The sequence below is a fragment of the Eschrichtius robustus genome, chromosome 6, assembly GCF_028021215.1.
Source record: "Eschrichtius robustus isolate mEscRob2 chromosome 6, mEscRob2.pri, whole genome shotgun sequence".
Taxonomy (NCBI): domain Eukaryota; kingdom Metazoa; phylum Chordata; class Mammalia; order Artiodactyla; family Eschrichtiidae; genus Eschrichtius; species Eschrichtius robustus.
The window spans coordinates 23,696,442-23,718,549 of NC_090829.1; the positions used below are offsets into that span (position 1 = coordinate 23,696,442).

The window sequence follows — 22,108 nt, forward strand, 5'->3', positions numbered from 1 at the left end:
CCACAAGCCTGTCTTCTCTATGTCTGTGAGTCTGTTTCTGTTTCATAGATTCCATCCGTTTACTTTTAACTGATTTGTAGTTTTGAATCTAAAGTATGTCTCCCATAAGACAGCATATAGTTTGATTTTGCTTTTTTATCCAGTCTAAAACCACAATGAAATATCACTACCTACCCACCAAAATGGCTAAAATTAAAATGACTGATAATATCAATTATGATGGTAAATGAAATTATAAATTCCCTCCTTCACTGATGAGGGGTGTGTAAATTGTCAAAAACTGTGGAAAAATGTTTGATATTATCCACTAAAGGTGAAAATATATATACACATTCATGCCCGAAAAATTCCATTCCCATGTATAGACACAGCAGAAACGCATTTACATAGCATTATTCATAATGGCCCAAAATGTACATTTGGAAATAACTCAAATGTACATGAACAAAACGGATAAATGGATAAACTACGTAAAATCATATACTGAACACTAAATAGCAATGAAAATATAAGGAAATTAATTTACATACAATTTGGGCATATTTAACAAATACAATGTTAAGCAAAAGGAGTCAGACACAAAAGAATAAGCACTGTATGATTCCATTTACAAAATTCAAAACTATTCAGGCAAAGAAAGCTAAAGTGTAGTGTTGAGGAATAAACATGTAAATTGTAAAAGTGGAAAGAAAATGTAATACATAGTGCCACAGTGTTCTAGTTCTTGATTTGAGTAGTGTTACACAGATATTTGCTCCACAAAATATCACTGAGTGATACATTTTTGTTTTGTTCACTTTTCTATATGTGCCATGACTCACAATAAAAAGGTTTAAAAAAACCAAATTGAGTAAGGATTCCTTGTCTTCCATCCCAATGTGGTGGACACTTAATTTTCCCTCAAAAAATCAAATTATTATCTTTATTCCTTGCATTTTTTTATCCCCATAATCTAGACACACACACACACACACACACATACACACACACACACACACACACGCACACTCTTTCCTTACCTCAGTCAGGTTCTGCAAAATCCAGGCCAATCTCAAAGAAACATGCTGGGTTGTGAAAGTGAACAAACTGGCTGCTAAAAATCGTTTACTTCTAGTGACGAAGTGCAGCACTCGGCAGGAACTGTGTATGAGCTATTTTTTTAAAAAAAGATATTTTAGGAAAATGCATTTAATGGTGTTTGATGTTTCTATATTAAATTTCATATACATGCAAACCAACCCAATAGCAAACAATTTATTTAACTACTTATAAAGTGTTCTCAGCACTTAAGGAGATCAAGCAAAGCACCCTAAGAGGACAATTTGCATTCTAAAATATGAAATGTGACACATCTACTATGAACTTCTTTAGCAAACACTAGAGGCTCAAGTACTTATAAAAGTCTTTTAAAAATAACTGTTTTCTACCTCTTTACCTATTTTTAACTATGGAAGTAAAGGTAGAGAGTCAAGGGAGAAGGCTATTTTTCTATTAGAAATATATTTTTAATCAAGTTACTATTAACCCAGAAGTGAAGCTCCCCTACACATTAAGTGCTTAAAATTTGGGATAAGAGATTTTATTTAATACTATTTATATTTATCTAATGATTGAAGATGAAACATACAGTTTTCAACTTACTTCTTCGTATGCAAAATCTTTAACTGAAAAAAAAAAGCCTTATACAGAAAACTAGCATTGAGTTTTAAGGTTTGTAAGACATACTAAAAAACACCCAAAAAACAACAGTAAAATAAACCCTTATCCTGCTACCTAACTAGAAGGATGCAGATGGACAATTCAACTTCTGAAACTGATGTTTCACAAAACATTCATTTATAGAGAATTTACCTACTTTTTGCATTTTTTCCTATTATTCCCATCCCTCCCCAAAATAAATGGAAAGATTTTGGTTTATTTATTTAAAATAGAAATAAATTTATTTTTCTTTCATTTTTAGCATAATGCATCAATCAAGAAATGTGTAGACTCAGTTCTCTCTACATTTCAGTTTTGTCCTTTTTTTTTTTGAACAATGAGGCTCATTTTCATTTTTTTCACCTTTTTTTCTTTTTGGTGAGAACACTTACGTTCTACTCCCTTAGCAAATTTCAGTTATAAGATAGAGTATTATGAACTAGTCACCATATTATGCATTAGATCCCCAGACCTCATTCATCGTATAACTGAAAGTCTGTACCCTCCTTTTCACCCTGTTCAGTACTCAAACCTTCTGCACTTCCTTATATTTTACATTACTTATTAAATATAAGACTTTTTAAAAGTATTTAAGGTGAACACCCAGAATCCTTCTTCTGATGTGTTATATGTTAAGAAACATTTCAAACTGAAATGAGTTCTTCTTCCATAAGCAACTATACTTTTCTGTATAAAAACTTAGATTTAGGATCCTTCAGGGATCTTCTGTTAAAATGCAGATACTTTAGTGGGGGCACACAAAAAGTACTAAGAGTTCTAATACCTGCACTTTTAGTCAACATATGAACGAGGAACACCTTTGTTCATATATTTAACAAATATTTATTGAGTACCTTCCATGTACCAAGAACTGCGCTAGGTCCTGAGAAAACAGAGTGAACAAGAGGCAGAATCACTGCCTTCTTGAAATTTACATTCTAGTGGGAAGAGACAGACAAATACTTAATCAAATCATTACATGAGATAATCTAAGACACTGGTTGTAAGATGAACCACTATTTAACGTACTAGCAAAAAAGAAAAAAATCCTGCTAGTTAAATTATGACATAATTGTAAGATATAATTTATGGTTAAAATGACCGAAAAACCCCTGATGATTAGAAAATGTATCCTAGTTAAAGATCATCCTTTTCAAAATTGGAAAAAAAATGTATGTCTTATAACTCATACATTGCTGGTGGGAATGCAAATGGTACAACCACTTGGGGAAAAAGTATGGCAGTTTCTTACAAAATAAAACATGCAGTTACCCTATAACCTAGCAATCATCCTCTTGAGGTATTTATCTCAGAGAAATGAAAACTTATGTTCACATAAAATTCCATAAACAAATGTTCATAACAGCTTTATTTGTCATAGCCCAAAACTGGAATTAGCAGAGATGTCCCTCAACAGGTGGTACATCTGTACCACTGAATACAACTCAGCAATAAAGAGGAAACAAGCTATTGATACATGTAACAACCTGCATTCTCCAGAGAATCATACTAAGTGAAAAAAGCAAATCAAAAAAATGTTTTATGCTGCATGATTCCACATATATAACATTTTTGAAATGAGAAAAATGTGTAATGGAGGACAGATTAGTGGTTGCAAGGAGCTAGGGATGGGAGAGGGTGAGGAGGTACACAGGAGAGCGGTGGATGTGGTTGTGAAAAGCAACATGAGGGAGGGATCCTTGTAGTGATGGAACTGTTCCCCGTCTGTTCATCATCCTTGCGGTGATAGATGAGTGAACATATGGAAAAAACTGTATAGAAACTAAACCACATACACATACCTACAAACGGAAGTGACTACAAGTAAAACTGGGGAAATCTGAATAAGATCTATGGATTATATTAATGTCAATATCCTGGTTGTAACATTATGCTATAGTTTTGTAAAATGTTACCACTGGGAGAAACTGCAAAGCCTGTAAGGGATCTCTGTATTATTTCTTACAACTGCATGTGAATCTACAATGACCTCAATTAAAACTTCAATTAAGAAATGTACATCTCAGAGTCTCTGAAATATGATGAGTGCTGTGAAAGAAATAAAGGACAGTAATAGAGATCGGACTGGGGGTGTGAGTAGCGCTACTATGAATAGGATGGCAGAGAAGGGCTCCCACAGAGGAGGTGGTGGTGAGGCTGGGCCCTGAAGGATGAGAAGCATCCAGCCATGGTGGCAGAGAGAGCCCCTTGCAGACACGAGGGCCTTCAGGTAAGAAAGGGCTTGAGGGCTGGCAAGGCTGGAGCCTAATCCTTAGCAACTTCAGGGAGAGAGGGGTCTGGGAAGGGGTCAGAGCTGGAGACAGGGTCAAACTCTGGTAAGGAGTTGGGACTTTTACGCTAAAAGCAAAGAGAAGCCTTAGCAACCAACAGGCAAGAATCGGAACAGTGAGAGGAAGCATGGGTGCCTGGCGTGACTGGAGGAAACTGTGGTGCCAGGAGATTGCCACCACGCCTCAATTACTTCACCACTTTGCCTGCGGGCAGCCTTGGCTAAACGCACGACCTTGGTGCCAGCTCTGGCACATCCTCCCTAAACATTTCCAAGAACCTGAGTCAACAGACCATAAGCATCTGGAAAAGGATGATTATAGGGTAGAGTTCCTTCACTGGCAGGACCAGCTCTGCAATTTTGTGTGCTAAACTCCATGAGCCTGTTTGTGTGCATTTCTCTGCTAAGAGAGGCCAAAACTTATATCATATACCTGTTCAATATCAAGTAGACAAGTGCTTTAAATGCTCAGTTTTGTGCTTGATGTCAGTTTTTCATCACGATTTGAGATCTGGGGCTTATACTACAGAAATAAATGTTTTCACAATTTATTTTAAAAGGAAGAAAAGTTTTATCAAACACCTCACTGACTAACTTAAGGAACATCTAATGACTTGACCTATTCAAAACTAAAATTATACATTAAAGGATAACACTGCACATTATAAATAGTATAATTTTAAACTATATCATTCAAAGTTCACAATATTTCCTTATAACCACTTTCAACTCTCTTACTCTATCTTTCCCATAAACAGCACCCCTCAGTATTCAGCCTCACAAGTTATTAAAGCAAGGTGCATTTTTATGTATTAAACTAACAAAAAGAATCATTGTGGGTGAGCCTACGGCAGATTTGTTTCACTCGTGCATTGCTGTCATATTCTATAATGTATTCAAGTTTGTTTTCATATAAACTTAACGTCTCCGAACACTTATCAAGGAAAACTGATGCTCCGGATACTCCCCATGCGCCACCTGGTAGGGGCAGCCTAACTGAGAAGACATTTAACTGTGCGGCATTAGAAGCATTAGAACAATCCATATGCAATACTGATTGTAAGACCAAATATTGCAGGTTTCACCATATTTGAGGAGCTGGAAAATTGTCTCGCTCTTTAACTCGGTAGTCTCACACTTCGGAGTGAGATGCCACTACTGCTGTCACTGTCGTCATCAGCGTCATCATTTGCCAGGCATCATGGTGAAAGCTTGTGGCAGTCAGCTAGTTACCTATCTCAATATCCATTAACCATTTTTATAACAAAAGATGATAAAATCTGGACATAGTCTGTATCTTTTCTGGACATAGTCTGTATTTTTTCGATTTCTCCAGGAACGAGAATGAATTCTCACTCACTTGTGAACCTCTGGTCCACCCCAAACCTCCTCAGCGGTTCCTGACGTGCAGCTGTTAAGGACTTCAGTCCACCACCACGCCCTTGGGTGACTACTATTAAATTTCACTGGGGTGGGGAGTGTGCATGTGTGTATTCTCTTCTTAATGTCCTAAGACATCATCAGTAGATGATACAGTTCTGCCTACGGCTAAAGGACATTTACAGGAAAAACAGTAACATCCAAATCACAGAACATAAGAAAAAGATTACCTTCATTAAAAGAGAACTATTCCAAGATTTTACAAGTTCAATAGCTCTTAGGTCTTGCCAACTAATGAAGTTGTGGAAATGCTTTCCCGTTTTCCTAAGAAAGATGGAAACAATATTTTGAGACTCAATATAAATCAGAGACTATATTATATAAAAGATCTGTCACAAGAGAAAACAAAATTAGAAGCCAAACTGTAATTTCAACATATGATTTAATTAATTGGGGCTTTCTGAATGCCTTCTTCTCTTTGATTTGATAAATTGAACACACTTTGTAACAATTATGTGATGTACAGTATAAAATTTTAGATCAGATTGATTGTTCTCTGGTCTCGGCTCACAGAAGAGGGGCTCTGGCTTTCTTTTCACCGCAGCTTGTCTGGATGGGTTCTCAGCCCGCTCGGTTACGCAGCATCGCTCTATGCGGCATAGGGCGGTTTTGGCACGCCCTTTGGTCCCCCTCGTTGTTTTCCCCTCGGCCCTGAGGTGCGGAACTTTTCCTTGACTCCAGGGTTCGAGAGCTGCACTGCTGCCTCACTGCCCCAAAGCCTGAGAGACTTAAGGGTCGAAGGCTGAGGCCCAGGGCACGACTGGCCCTCCAGGTCCGGTTCATTTAGAACCTCCTCAGCGGCCCCATGTTAGTGTGTATATACGTATCATTGCTGTACACGCGCAGAATAATGTTTATTGAGCGCCTACTGTGTATCAGACGCTGTACAGTATTATCCCTAACGTATATTTTTAAAAATCAAAACAGCTTTTCCAGGCAGGTATTATCATCCCAATTGTGCTGTTGAGGAAGGAGTTAACTGCTAGGAAATAGAAGCAAGGTCGGAACTCTGGGATTTTATCTATAAACTAAGAAACGCTCCCTCCATTCTGAGGACCTGAGGATGTGCCCTTAGACATAGCTCGTGTCAGACAGTGGAAGGGTTAGAAGGAAAAAAGCCAAGAGTTTAAATAAGCAAAGGCAGAAAATAGAGAAGTCACGGTGACTTGGAATAGTGGGGCTGAGGCCATCTTCTCCCCTAGACTTGCCATTATGTAAGCCAGTAATTTCTTTAATCTTTAGCTAGTTTGAGTTGAATTCTCACAACCTGAGGACAATTAGTCTTCCCAGTGCCTGTAAACCTTGCTCTAAATCCCTTAACAGGGGAGCTCTCACTCCAGAGAATGAAGTCACGTTTCAGACGTAAAAACTCTAACATATATCTGGAGATTGAGTAACATTGTCTTCAGGAGTGGAGACCACAATGGTTCCCGAGAAGCAGTGGGAAGGGGCAGGACCCGAAAGAACACAGCAGGGGAAGGTGGTTCACTATGAGGTGTGGCATTTCAGAACAGCATCTTGAGATGTGTGGATCGCAGGGATCGGGGGAAAGAAGGGTTAGTGGTCGGCACCAGCGGAACTCCTTTGAGTCTTAGCGCCAGTGGCCACTCCTTGGAATAAGTCTAAAGAGGTCCAGAATAACCACTGCAGCATAAAAATTATTTTGAGCTGAAGGCATTTGAGAATTGGCTTTTTTTCCTGAACTCCATTATCTTCCTAAATGTGGAGCCTCCCCAAAGAACTCAATTGTCATAAATCCCCTCCCACAACTAGAGAAGATTGACTAGAAGCGGGCATCACACTTACACATTGTCACAAAGCTGTATCTCCCATCTATTCTCCTAAGGACCTATTTATCTTTCCTGAAAGTCATTTGTTTTCCAATAAGTGCCCTTTCTCCCCCTCCCCTATTAAGAAGTCATTTGTTTTCCTGTAAGTGCTGCACTCCCCTTCCCCTTATCTCATTAAGATAGTACATAAACCCAAATTCTAACCGCCTCCTTGAGTCGACTTTTTCTGTGAACTCTCATTAATCTGTCTTTTGTCAGTTTAATTCACAGTTCCCAAATGACAATATAAGAGTGTAGAGGAAGTTTTTCCTCTTCAGCCAAGGCAAAGGAAGCTTCTGGCCCTGTTGCAAGCTTGGCAGAAAATGGGAGCATTCTTAGACCTGGCACTAGGACCAGACAACAACAGAAAGGAGATAGCAAGATTCTAAGATCCCAGGATAGATATAGTCCTTGTAATTCTGGGTGAGTTTTGTATGATTCCTGAGGGAGGAAACAAAAACAAAAACAAAAACAAAGGTTTCCCAATTGTGGATGTTGGAACCAACCACTGGGTTGAAGTCGTGGCATTAATTTAGAGACAGGATTCTTAGTAGTGGCACAAACCAAGATTATGACTCTTGATTGGAGAGTGGGAATAGGGAGACATGAGCTCTCAAAGTTTGCCTCTGAGCATTAGTTTCCTCACTTGAGATGCTTACATGAGCTCATGAGGTGATGAAAACTGGCTTGCTGGGGGGAGCCGTGGCAAACTGGGGAGTACCAGCCTCTCTCTACAAAGCTACCATGGCTGCCATGTAGGAATGCAGAATTTCTCCACCAGAGCTTGCAACATTTCTAAAGAACTCAGATATTTAGCTTTTTAACAACAACAACAAAAAAAGTGAAATCTCCTGATCTTCAAATGTGGGCAATTAATTTTGTTAAATTACTTAAACAAGGAGGCCATTAGATTGAGGTGGCTCTAATGCAATGGCGGCCTGCCTCAGAAAACCAAAGTCTAAGTCTGTAAATGCAAAAAATAAAAATTAAAAAAAAAAAAAATTTTAGATCAGATTCTATCCAAAAACTATTCTTTTTGAAGCATTACAATGTGTACACTTCCAAAAACAAAACTGATGAAAAGCCTTCAAAGACTTGCTTATACAATTTTAAAAGCAAGAAAAAGAAGCCAGTACTTTCTCTTTTCATTGTACTTATCTTAATATACACAATCAGATAAAAACTTCTGTACCTACAGAAGAGCTAAAATGTAGCCTGAGCCTGTTTTTTTTTCCTTTATAAGTTTATTTATTTATTTATTTTTGGCTGCGTTGGGTCTTTGTTGCTGCACGTGGGTTTTCTCTAGTTGCAGCGAGCAGGGGCTATTCTTCATTGCGGTGCACGGGTTTCTCATTGTGATGGCTTCTCTTTGCAGAGCACAGGCTCTAGCCGCGCGGGCTTCAGTAGTTGTGGCTCACTGGGTCTAGAGCGCAGGCTCAGTAGTTGTGGCACACGGGCTTAGTTGCTCCATGGCATGTGGGATCTTCCCGGACCAGGGCTCAAAGCTGTGTCCCCTGCATTGGCAGGCTGATTTTTAACCACTGCACCACCAGGGAAACCCCTGAGCCTGTTTTATACCTCTCAACTTTAGGACTGGTTCAGCCCCTGACTGGCAACCTACCCAGGCTTCCCAAAATTTGTCCAAGAAAAAGAAATTCAACAAACTCTGGGTCAATACTACAATAAAAGCACAGCACTAAGAAATAGAGTAGAAATAAATTCTTTTTCCTTTGAGGCTCCTACAAATCAACCACTGCCATCCACTCAGCTTCAACATCCAGCCCAGGCTGGGCTTCTGTGCTCCCTCCAGGCCTCCTCCTGTGTGACTGTGACCACGTTCAATTCCCAAGACTGTCATTTCCCACTCTTTTTAAGCAGTCCTCACCCATGGTTACATCCTCAACTCTATCACCTGGAAACATTCTACCACCAAATTCTATCACTTTGCTATACACCTGAAACACACAAAAAAACAGGTTAATGACAGGGAAATGCCCACAGTATAATATTAAAGGGAAAAAAATCAGGATAAAAACTTTACATATATTGCAATCCCAATTTGCTAAAAAATAAATAAATAAATAAAGCAAATTAACCAAAAAAAAAAAAAAAGAAAAAGAAAAAGAAATCCTAACATTCTAATATATCAGTCAATACTTCTTGCTATTATTTCAGTTCTCTCAATCTTACTCCCTAAATACCTTCCCTTCAAACTTACTGCATCCTTTAATCCCTCAAACATTCCCTTTCCTTCTTACCGACCCCTCCTAGGCTTACTTTCCTACTAGGCTTACTTACATGGTCTATCGCTTTAATAACTTGCCTTCACACACTCTCTATCCTTTGACTCTCTCTTTTTTAAATTGTGGTAAAATATACATAACATAAAATTTACCATTTCAACCATTTTTAAGTGCACAGTACAGTGGCATTAATGTTGTGTAACCATCAGCACTATTTCCAAACACTTGGGCTGTTTCCACCTTCTTCCTACTGTAAATAATGCTGCTATAAACACTGCTGTACAAATATCTGAGTCCCTGTTTTCAATTTCTTTGGGTATATACCTAGGATTAGAATTGTTGGGTCATATGATAATTCTGTGTTTAGCTTCTTTTTTATTTATTTATTTATTTATTTTTGGCTGTGTTGGGTCTTCATTGCTGCACGGGGGCTTCCTCTAGTTGTGGCGAGCGGGGACTACTCTTTACTGTGGTGCGAGGGCTTCTCATTGCGGTGGCTTCTCTTGTTGCGGAGCACGGGCTCTAGGCTCACGGGCCTCAGTAGTTGCAGCACGTGGGCTCAGCAGTTGTGGTGCACGGGCTTAGCTGCTCCGCGGCATGTAGGATATTCCCGGACCAGGGCTCAAACCCGTGTCCCCTGCATTGGCAGGCGGACTCTCAACCACTGCGCCACCAGGGAGGTCCCCTATGTTTAGTTTCTGAGGAACTGCCAAACCGTTTTCCACAGCGGCTGCACCATTTGACATTCCAGCAACCGGTATGTAAGAGTTCCAATTTTTCCATATCCTCACCAACACTTGTTAGTTTACATTTTAAAAATTATAGCCATCCTGGGAGATGTGAAGTGGTATCTCATTGTGGTTTTGATTTGCATTTCCCCAGTGACTAATGATATTGAGCATCTTTTCATGTGCTAGTTGACCATTTGAATATTATTTAAACCCTCTGTCCATTTATGAATTAGGTTTAGGCTTTGGTGTTGTTGCTGAGCTGTCAGTTATTTATATTCTCTGGATATTAATTCTTTATCAAATATATGATTTGCAAATATTTTCTCCCATTTTATGAGTTTTCACTTACTTTAAAGTGTCCTTTTTTTTTTCTTTCTGTTTTTCACCTTTATTAATGGGATCACAGCATTCACATATTAATGGGATCACAGCATTCACATACATCACATACATTTCACCTTTATTAATGGGATCACAGCATTCACATACATTCACATATATCATGAACATGGTACTTCTTTTTCCTTTAGTGATCCAAACGATCACGATTATCATTACTACAAATCAGAGAAGTGATTCTCCTACTGTTATTTTTTAATAAATTTTTTTATTTATTTATTTTTATTTAATTATTTTTGGCTGTGTTGGGTCTTCATTGCTGCGCACAGGCTTTCTCTAGTTGCAACAAGAGGGGTCTACTCTTCGTTGCGGTGCACAGGCTTCTTACTGCGGTGGCTTCTCTTGTTGTGGAGCACAGGCTCTAGGCTCGCGGGCTCAGTAGTTGTGGCTTGCGGGCTCCAGAGCGCAGGCTCAGTAGTTGTGGCGCACGGGCTTAGCTGCTCCGCAGCATGTGGGATCTTCCCGAACTGGGGCTCAAACCTGTGTCCCCTGCACTGGCAGGTGGATTCTTAACCACTGTGCCACCAGGGAAGTCCCTCTCCTATTGTTTTAGTCCTCCATCTTAAATTACAAACCAAACATACCAAGACACATACCTTCCATATTACATGCTTCAGTCAGTTTTCAGATATCTAACTGTAGATTTAAGATATCAATGGCTATAAATTTTTTCAGACATTTTTAAAATGCAAATTATATGTTATGTCAAAATAATTTCAGCACGACTTTATTTCTTATTATTCTGTATTAAATTTAGGGCTATTCTCAGTTTCTACTTTGGACAGTTCCAATAGTTAAGAAAATTAAAGAAAAATTACTCATCATAAATAGATGAAAATATCTTGAGAGTATTCTTTGATGCACAAAAGTTTTTAATTTTGATAAAATTCGACTTATCTATTTTTTTCATTTGTTAGCTGCACTTTTTCTTTTTCTTTTTTTTTTTAAATCTTATTTTGGCCGTGCGGCATGCGGAATCTTAGTTCCTTGACCAGGGGTCGAACCTGCACCCCCTTCTTTGGAAGCGCAAAATCCCAACCACTGGACTGCCAGGGAAGTCCCTGTTAGCTGTACTTTTGATGTCATTTAAGAAGTCATTGCTGGGGCTTCCCTGGTGGCGCAGTGGTTGGGAATCTGCCTGCCAATGTGGGAGACGCAGGTTCGAGCCCTGGTCTGGGAGGATGCCACATGCCGCCGAGCAGCTGGGCCCATGAGCCACAACTATTGAGCCTGCACTCTGGAGCCCGCAAGCCACAACTACTGAGCCTGTGCTCTTTGAGCCCGCGAGCCACAACTACTGAAGCCTGTGCTCCTAGAGCCTGTGTTCCGCAACGAGAAGCCACGGCAATAAGAAGCCCATGCACTGCAACGAAGAGTAGCCCCCGCTCGCCGCAACTAGAGAAAGCCCACAGGGCAGCAATGAAGACCCAATGCAGCCAAAAATGAAGTAAATTAATAAATTAAAAAAAAAAAAGAAGTCATGGCTAAATCCACAGTAATGGAGATTTCCTGTTTTCTTCTAAGTTTTATAGTTTTCTCTTTTAAAGTTAGTGTTTGATCCACTTTTTTTAGTTAATTTTTGTATGTGGTGTATGATAAGAGTCCAACTTCTTCCTTTTGCAAGTGGATGCCCAGTTTTCTCAGCATCATTTGTTGAAAAGACTGTTCTTTCCCTGTTGTCTGGTCATGGCTCCCTGGTTTAAAACCCAGTGACCACCATATTAGTTTCCTTGGATTGCCATAACAAAGGTCACAAATTGGGTGACTAAAACGATAGCAATGTATTGTCTCACAGTTCTGGAGGCTAGAAGTCCAAAATCATGGTGTTAGCAGGGCCGTCCTCCCTCTGAAACCTGTAAGGGGATCCTCCCTTGCCTGGGAGGATCTGGTAGTTTGCAGCAATCTTTCCTTCTTCACATGGTGTTCTCCCTGCGTCTGTCTTCACATGGCAGTCTTCATATGAGGAAACCAGTCATATTTGATGAGGAGTCTACCTCATCCTGCATTATGATCTCATCCTAATTTAAATAATTACGTCTGCAATGACCCTATTTCCAAAGGTTACGTTTTGAGGCATTGCTGTTGAGTTATTTCCCCCAAATCTCCTTCGCTCCTAAGTGTGAGATTACTAAGTCAAAGAGTAAGATAATTTTCCAGCTCCTCAAGTGTGATGAAACCTGCAATATTTGCTCTTATAATCAATATTGCATACTGATTGTTTTAACACTTTTAATGCCACACAGTTAAATGCCTTCTCAGCTAGGCTGCCCCTTCCAGATGGTGCATGGGCAGCGTTTGGAACAACAGTTTTCCTTAATAAGTATTTGGAGACATTAATTTTAGACGAAAGCAAACATGAATATATTATGGAATATGAGAGTAATGCATGAGTGAAACAAGTCTGCCATAATCTCACACACATTGATTTTTCTTTTTGTTAGATTAAGATATAAAAATGCACTTTGCTTTAATAACTTGTGAGGCTGAATACTGGGAGGTGCTGTTTACAGGAAAGACAGAGTAATTAAAGGAGTTGAAAAGGTTTTAAGGAAAGGCATGAATCCTGAACCGTATGGTTTTATACAGTTTTTATAATGTGTAATATTATACCTTAATGTATAATTTCAGTTTTTAACAGATAAATTCAAACATTCCTTAAGTTGACTAATTACTTAACTCAGGTAAGTGAGTTTTTTAAACTTTTATTCCTCTGAAAATAAGTGTAATAACTCTAGAAATCTGGTTTTCCCACTCCTCAGGGATTGCCAGTTCTTCCTGGCTGAGGGCTGGAGCTGTCAGTTTGTGACTTTTCCAAACTACTTCGGCAAAGTATGTATTCCTCGTTGGTGTGTGGTCGCTGAAGTTTCTGAAACGTCTGTTGTTTTCTCTGTGATCGGCTAGTGATCTGACAAACATTTTCTAAAATGTGTGGCCTCGGAAACCCCCAAAAGATACTGGCCCTTTAAATCTTTCAATAGACGCTGCCAAAGGAAGCAACTGCAGCTGAGACGGCCAGAACCTAGGTAAGCATCTGTGCCAATTCTGCTGGGCATTGCAAAATCTACCAAAGTACATAGGTACACATTTTGGTAGGACAAAGTTCTCAGCCCTCATTCCTGGAATGTGGGCCGCTTTCCCCACATGTGCAGTAGGGCTGAAGAATAGAGGCCGGTGGCTGGTTTGCACATGTCCTCTCTTACCCAAGGATAGCAGCCTCTACCTTTATCCAGCAGTCCCCTAGCTGTTATAAGGTCGGATCAGGTTCCAGAGTTCTGAAAGAGCTTATTCCAAACTCTCCAAATCAACAGTTGCTTTGGTGGCGGGACCAACCCCTATAGCTTCCTACTCCACTATTTTGGTGATGTCACTCTCTACCCCTTGACTTACAAGTTAACTATGTACCTTTTCAATACCTAATCTGGGATTGATCTAACTTTCTTCTGGATTCATTTTCAATGTCAGAACCATTGAGAGGAGTTGGAGGGAAGTCCCATAGCCTTGTGAATTGGTACCATACCTATGGGATACAAGCTCGTCTGCTCTCTCCAAGTCACTTAAAATGATGAAAGTCTCTCTCTTGTCCCTAATTAGTTTCCTCTCCATTCCCCACCAATGGCACATCTAACTTTTCACTAGATTTCTCAAGCCCTAGGCCACCACTTGCCTCCTGTTTCTCAAGGGAAGTAAGGACACAGGGAATGACTTTCCTCAACTCCCTACTCCTCCAGCTACACCTACAGCGATGGTGCATCTCTCTCGGGTCAGAGGAGAAGCTTTCCCTCTCCAAGTCTAAGGCTGGCACCTCCACCTGTACTCTCTTTATCCATGCCTTCCTGTCTCTTCTATCACTTCATTTCGCAAACATTCCTGCAACTGTCTTCTCTAAACTTGCTTAAATCTCCCCATCTTTGACCCACGATGCCTCCCCACCCAACTAAGCCCTCTCAGGGTTTCCGTATCACTTCCTACTATCTCAACTACATACCATTCAAATGCAATTTAGATTCACAATCATTCATGAAAATTACATTCACTACGGTCATCAATGGAGTTATTTATTTATTTAGTATTGCTTTTTTTTTTTTTTTTGGCCGAGTGGCTTGCGGGATCTTAGTTCCCCGACCAGGGATTGAACCCTCGCCCTCAGCAGTGAAAGCGCCAAGTCCACTGGATCTCCAAGGAATTCCCACCAATGTATTTCTAATTCCCAGATTTACAGGATCCTTTTCCATCTGACTTGACCTTTCTGCAGTATTGGCTCCAGACAATCACTTCCTCCTTCCTAGAACTGTCACTTTCCTAAGTTTCCATGGTATCGTTGTACTGTTTCTCCTCCTGCCTTTCTAAGCACACCTTCCTGGTTTGCTCTGCAGATTTTTCTTCCTTTGACTGCCAGGTACATGCTGGTATTTGCTGGGGGCTGCATCCGTGGTCCCCTTCTCTTTTCAACTAGCTGCTCTCTATTGAGAGCAATTTGACCCACACTCATAGACCCTCCCAATCCTCATCTCTGGGGCCAGCCCCTCACTTAAGTTCCATCCCCTCACACATAGACAGCGGCCTGCCTCATACCTCCCAAGACTGCCCACACCATCTCACATGCAACACGTCTAACCAAACTTGCTGCTCCTCTTCCTCCAGTGTGTCACACCTGAGGCCAGTGGTATCCTTCAGGGGCTTCAGCCAAAAACTTGGCAGGGGGTGCGGGAGGGAGGAGCGGGGCGGGGTTCATCTTAAGTCCTCTGAGAGAGCGCCCTTAAAGTCCCTGGAGCTTACATTCTAATGGGGGGTGAGAAACAAATGAGTTAATAAAAAATATTATTTCATACAATGACAATGCTATGAAAACATTGGCATGGTAAAGGAATAGAGTAACTGGGGGTGAGTTGTTTTTTTTTTTTAACAGCATTTATTTTTTTAAAGTATTTTATTTTATTATTATTATTATTATTATTATTATTATTTTTTGGCCACGTGGCATGCAGGATCTTAGTTTCCCCAACCAGGGATTGAACCCGCGCCCCCTGCACTGGAAGTGTGGAGTCTTAACCACTGGACCGCCAGGGAAGTCCCTGAGGTGTCTTTTTGATATGAGATCAGAGACCTGAATAAGCAATAGCTTTCAAAGAGACTTCCAGTTTCAGCCTCATTCCCTCAAACCCACTGTCCATGCTGCTTTAAGAATACTCTTTCTAAAATATAAATTTGGTCACACTGCTCTCCTGCTTAACAGCTTTTGAGTTTCCCACTGCTTATAAGGGGTAAGCTCTTTACCACAACCAATGGCCTTCTCTGGTCTGGGTCCCTGCCTTCCTCTCCAGGTTCATCGCAATCAAAGCCTTGAGTGCCTACTATGTGCCAGGTACTGTTCTCGGTGTGAAGGACGCCATGAGGACAGGGCAGACGAAAGTCCCAACACTCATGGAACTTCTTACTTCTATGGGAGAGATGTAATTCTAAAAATGTGTAAATAAGTAAATAAAAATTTTAGACATGAAGTGATTTTAGATATGAAAAATTTTAGTGATGAGTGATATGAAGAAAATAAAATGGTAAAGTTACAGGTAAATAAAATGGTCAGGGAAGGTCCCTTAGAAGAAGTGCTCTTTGAGGTGAGTTCCAAATGATGAGAAAGGGAAGATCTCGGGTAACAGAGCTCCAGGCAGGGGGAACAGCAGGCACAAAGCTCGAAGGCAGGAATCGGTGGGGAGCGCTCAAGAAGCAGGCCGCGGGGTGGATGCAGCACAGAGAATAGGAGGAGGGTTGGTCAGAGGGGAGGTTAGAGTCAGGAAGGAGTCAGAGCACTTGGGTGTGGTGCCTTCCCGATGTCACTGCTTGAATTCCAGAGCCCTTTATCTTGTTTATTTTTAGTTTTTTTGGCTGCACTGCACAGCTTGCAGGATCTTAGTTTCCCGATGAACCGCGCCCTCAGCAGTGAAAGCGTGGAGTCCTAACAACTGGGCTGCCAGGGAATTGCCTCCAGAGTCCTTTAGATGCTTCAGATGCACCATGCTCTTGCATCTCCCGCCTCTGCCAGTGATTTGCTCTCCCCACTAAGGGAACTCCTACTCAGCCTTCGAGACTTGGCTCTGTGAAACGTTCCCTAACTCCCACTTCTAGGCTATTCAGTCACCCACTACGGCTCCCTCATTAAGGTATAAAGCAGTCCTGCAGAGCAGACATCTGTCAGCTGCACTCTCACTGTGTACAAGTCTGGATCTAACACTAGACTGTGAGCCTCCTGAGGGAACAGTGAATTCACTTTCAGATTCTCACCACCTAGCCCAGATACGAAAGAGGTATTTGATAAATGAATAAACGCTGCTCTGCTAATGAGAACTATCAGATTGGGTTTGTCAGAAATGAAATCTATTGATATATGATTATTTGGAGCCATTCTACAACAGCATCTACCTACACACTTAAATCTGATTTTTTCACTGGTTCATCAAATATTTATACAGCAATTTCTGCCAGAAGCTGGGGATACAGCTGTGAACAGAGACATGGCATTGTTGCCCTTATGAATATATTTTCTACCAGGGAAGTCAAACAAATAATCAATTACTCAATTGCTTACTTACAAAAGGAATAAGTCCTATGAAGGAGAAATAAAGGGTACCATGAGTGTCTTAACGGGGAGACTCTGCCTAGTCTGGGAGGTCAGGAAAGCCTTCTTTGAAAAGTGACAACAGAACTGAGCTCTGAAGGATAAGTAGGAACAAACAAGGAGGGTGAACATTCCCAACAAAATGTATTATATGTCCAAAGGTGCTAAGGCAGGATGGGGCATGATGTGTTAAAGGCTGGTGTAGCTGAAGAACAAAGAGGGGAGAAGATCACTAAGTGAATGTGGCATCATTAACTCATAACATGGTAGAAGACGATATATAATGCTGATCTCAAGTAATGGCACATATTTCAACATTCACTTGCAGTGACTTACGTTTGTTGTAGCTCTATCAACAGTAAAAGGAGAAAGAGAGGGAAAACAAGAATGCAGTATTGTAAATGAACTGTCTTAAACCTCTCTAACACAGTGTACTATTCTGTGGCTCTTAATCTATTTTGTGCCATAAATAATTGCTAAGAACCATTAACACAAGTAGCAAGTGCCACAATAAAAGTTATATTTGGTGCTGAGTGAATGCAGACTAATTTAGATACTTGCATTATGAGACTGTAAATTCCTGGAGGGCTGCTGTTCTGATGCATCTTTATATTCAATTCAGCAACTAGCACAATGCCTTACTCGCGATGAGCCCTCAAACAGTTACCAAGTGTATCCCCGTGCAGGGACTCATGGTTTATATTACTAATTGGCACACACCCTGATCTGAGGTTAGTTGGCAGAAGCCTCCCTGAGAGACACAGTGACAGAAGAAATAAAACAACTCAAGATTTTTTTTTAGAACAAAGTGAATTTGAAACAACGAAAATGGAGGAGTTATCATTTACAGTTGTTTTAGAAAACAGGCTAAACACAACCACTGATCAAATATGTTGAAAAAAATTTTAACCTGAAGCATTTGAAGAAAACTCAGGACTGAAAAAAGTTAATAAAAAAAAAAAAAAGAGTTTCGGTGAATAGGCAGAAGATGGCAGAGTAGAAGGACGTGTGCTCACTCCCTCTTGCGAGAGCACCGGAATCACAACTAACTGCTGAACAATCATCGACAGGAAGACACTGGAACTCGCTAAAAAAGATACCCCACATCCAAAGAAAAAGGAGAAGCCACAATGAAATGGTATAAGGGGCGCAATCCCCATAATATCAAATCCCATAACCACTGGGTGGGTGACTCACAAACTGGAGAACAATTATACCACAGGAGTTCACCCACTGGAGTAAAGGTTCTGAGTCCCACGTCAGGCTTCCCAACCTGGGGGTCCAGCAATGGGAGAAGGAATTCCCAGAGAATCAGACTTTGAAGGCTAGTGGGATTTGATTGCAGGACTTTGACAGGACTGGGGAAAACAGAGACTCCTCTCTTGGAGGGCACACACAAAGTAGTGAGAGCACTGGGACCAGGGGAAGGAGCAGTGACCCCATAGGAGACTGAACCACACCTACCTGCTGGTGGTGGAGGGTCTCCTGCAGAGGTGGGGGGTGGCTGCGGCTCACCGTGGGGACAAGGACACTGGCAGCAGAAGTTCTGGGAAGTACTCCCTGGCATGAGCCCTCCCGGAGTCCGCCATTAGCCCCTCCAAAGAGCCTGTAGGCTCCAGTGCTGGGTCACCTCAGGCCAAACAACCAACAGGGAGGGAACTCAGCCCCATCCATCAGCAGACAGCAGATTAAAGTTTTACTGAGCTCTGCCCACCAGAGCAACACCCAGCTCTACCCACCACCAGTCCCTCCCATCAGGAAGCTTGCACAAGGCTCTTAGATAGCCTTTTCCACCAGACTACAATCCTGCAGCCTGTGGAACAAAAACAACATTCACAGAAAGACAGACAAAATGAAAAGGCAGAGGACTATGTACCAGAACAAGATAAAACCCCAGAAAAACAACTAAATGAAGTGGAGATAGGCAACCTTCCAGAAAAAGAATTCAGAATAATGATAGTGAAGATGATCCAGGACCTCGGAAAAAGAATGGAGGTAAAGGTCGAGAAGATGCAAAAAATGTTTAACAAAGACCTAGAAGAAGTAAAGAACAAACACCTAGAAGAATTAAAGAACAAACAAACAGAGATGAACAATACAATAACTGAAATGAAAAATACACTAGAAGGAATCAATAGCAGAATAACTGGGGTAGAAGAACAGAGAAGTGACCTGGAAGACAGAATGGTGGAATTCACTGCCATGGAACAGAATAAAGAAAAAAGTATGAAAAGAAATGAAGACAGCCTAAGAGACCTCTGGGGCAACATTAAACGCAACAACATTCGCATTATAGGGGTTCCAGAAGGAGAAGAGAGAGAGAAAGGACCAGAGAAAATATTTGAAGAGATTATAGTCAAAAACTTCCCTAACATGAGAAAGGAAATAGCCACCCAAGTCCAGGAAGCGCAGCGAGTCCCATACAGGATAAACCCAAGGAGAAACACGCCGAGACACATAGTAATCAAACTGGTAAAAATTACAGACAAAGAAAAATTATTGAAAGCAGCAAGGGAAAAACGAAAAATAACATACAAGGGAACTCCCATAAGGTTAACAGCTGATTTCTCAGCAGAAACTCTATAAGCCAGAAGGGAGTGGCATGATATACTTAAAGTGATGAAAGGGAAGAACCTACAACCAAGATTACTCTACCCGGCAAGGATCTCATTCAGATGCGACGGAGAAATCAAAAGCTTTACAGACAAGCAAAAGCTAAGAGAATTCAGCACCACCAAACCAGCTCTACAACAAATGCTAAACGAACTTCTCTAAGTGGGAAAACAAGAGAAGAAAAGGACCTACAAAAACAAACCCCCCAAAATTAAGAAACTGGTAATAGGAACATACATATCGATAATTACCTTAAACGTGAATGGATTAAATGCTCCAACCAAAAGAAACAGGCTAGCTGAATGGATACAAAAGCAAGACCCATATATATGCTGTCTACAAGACACCCACTTCAGACCTAGGGACACATACAGACTGAAAGTGAGGGGATGGAAAAAGATATTCCATGCAAATGGAAATCAAAAGAAAGCTGGAGTAGCAATACTCATACCAGATAAAATAGACTTTAAAATAAAGAATATTACGAGATAGAAGGAAAGCCACTACATAATGATCAAGGGATCAATCCAAGAAAAAGATATAACAATTATAAATATATATGGACCCAACATAGGAGCACCTCAATACATACGGCAAATGCTAACAGCTATAAAAGAGGAAATCGACAGCAACACAAAAATAGTGGGGATTTTAACACCTCACTTACACCAATGGACAGATCATCCAGATAGAAAATTAAAAAGGAAACACAAGCTTTAAATGACACAACAGACCAGATAGATTTAATTGATATTTCTAGGACATTCCATCCGAAAACAGCAGATTACATTTTCTTCTCAAGTGCACACGGAACATTCTCCAGGAAAGATCACATCGTGGATCACAAATCAAGCCTCGGTAAATTTAAGAAAACTGAAATCATATCAAGCATCTTTTCCGACCACAACGCTATGAGATTGGAAATCAATTACAGGGGGAAAAAACGTAAAAAACACAAACACATGGAGGCTAAACAATACATTACTAAAGAATCAAGAGACCACTGAAGAAATCAAAGAGGAAATCAAAAAATACCTAGAGACAAATGACAACAAAAACACAATGATCCAAAACCTATGGGGTGCAGCAAAAGCAGTTCTAAGAGGGAAGTTTATAGCAATACAATCCTACCTCAAGAAACAAGAAAAATCTCAAATAAAGAATCTAACCTTACACCTAAAGCAACTAGAGAAAGAAGAACAAACAAAACCCAAAGTTAGTAGAAGGAAAGAAATCATCAAGATTAGAGCAGAAATAAATGAAATAGAAACAAAGAAAGCAATAGCAAAGATCAATAAAACTAAAAGCTGATTCTTTGAGAAGACAAACAAAGTTGGTAAACCTTTAGCCAGACTCATCAAGAAAAAGAGGGAGAGGACTCAAATCAATAAAATTGGAAATGAAAAAGAAGTAACAACAGACACCACAAAAATACAAAGCATCCTAAGAGACTACTACAAGCAACTCTATGCCAATAAAATGGACGACCTGGAAGAAACAGACAAATTCTTAGAAAGGTATAACCTTCCAAGACTGAACCAGGAAGAAATAGAAAATATGAACAGATCAATCACAAGTAATGAAATTGAAACTGTGATTAAAAATCTTCCAACAAACAAAAGTCCAGGACCAGATGGCTTCACAGGCGAATTCTATCAAACATTTAGAAAAGAGCTAACACCTCTCCTTCTCAAACTCTTCCAAAAAATTGCAGAGGAAGGAACACTCCCAAACTCATTCTATGAGGTCACCATCACCCTGATACCAAAACCAGACAAAGATACTACAAAAAAAGAAAATTACAGACCAATATCACTCATGAATATAGATGCAAAAATCCTCAACAAAATACTAGCAAACAGAATCCAACAATACATTAAAAGGATCATACACCATGATCAACTGGGATTTATCCCAGGGATGCAAGGATTCTTCAATATATGCAAATCAATCAGTGTGATACACCACATTAACAAACTGAAGAATAAAAACCATATGATCATCTCAATACATGCAGAAAAGCTTTTGACAAAATTCAACACCCATTTATGATAAAAACTCTCCAGAAAGTGGGCATAGAGGGAACCTACCTCAAAAAATGGCCATACACGACAAACCCACAGCAAACATCATTCTCAATGGTGAAAAACTGAAAGCATCTCCTCTAAGATCAGGAACAAGACAAGGATGTCCACTCTCGCCAATATCATTCAACATAGTTTTGGAAGTCCTAGCCATGGCAATCAGAGAAGAAA

The 22,108-nt window shown here is 40.3% G+C and overlaps 1 protein-coding gene across 1 annotated transcript in view; it reads right to left on the reverse strand.

Moving 5' to 3' along the window:
• The window catches only part of GK5 (glycerol kinase 5), a 78,289-nt gene that overhangs the window by 32,951 nt on the left and 23,230 nt on the right, over positions 1–22,108 (reverse strand). The window contains exons 4-5 of the mRNA XM_068547339.1: positions 5,599–5,692; positions 1,020–1,151 (exon numbers count right to left, since the gene is read on the reverse strand). Of these exons, the coding sequence (XP_068403440.1) occupies positions 1,020–1,151; positions 5,599–5,692 (226 nt within the window). The remainder of the gene's footprint in view (positions 1–1,019; positions 1,152–5,598; positions 5,693–22,108) is intronic.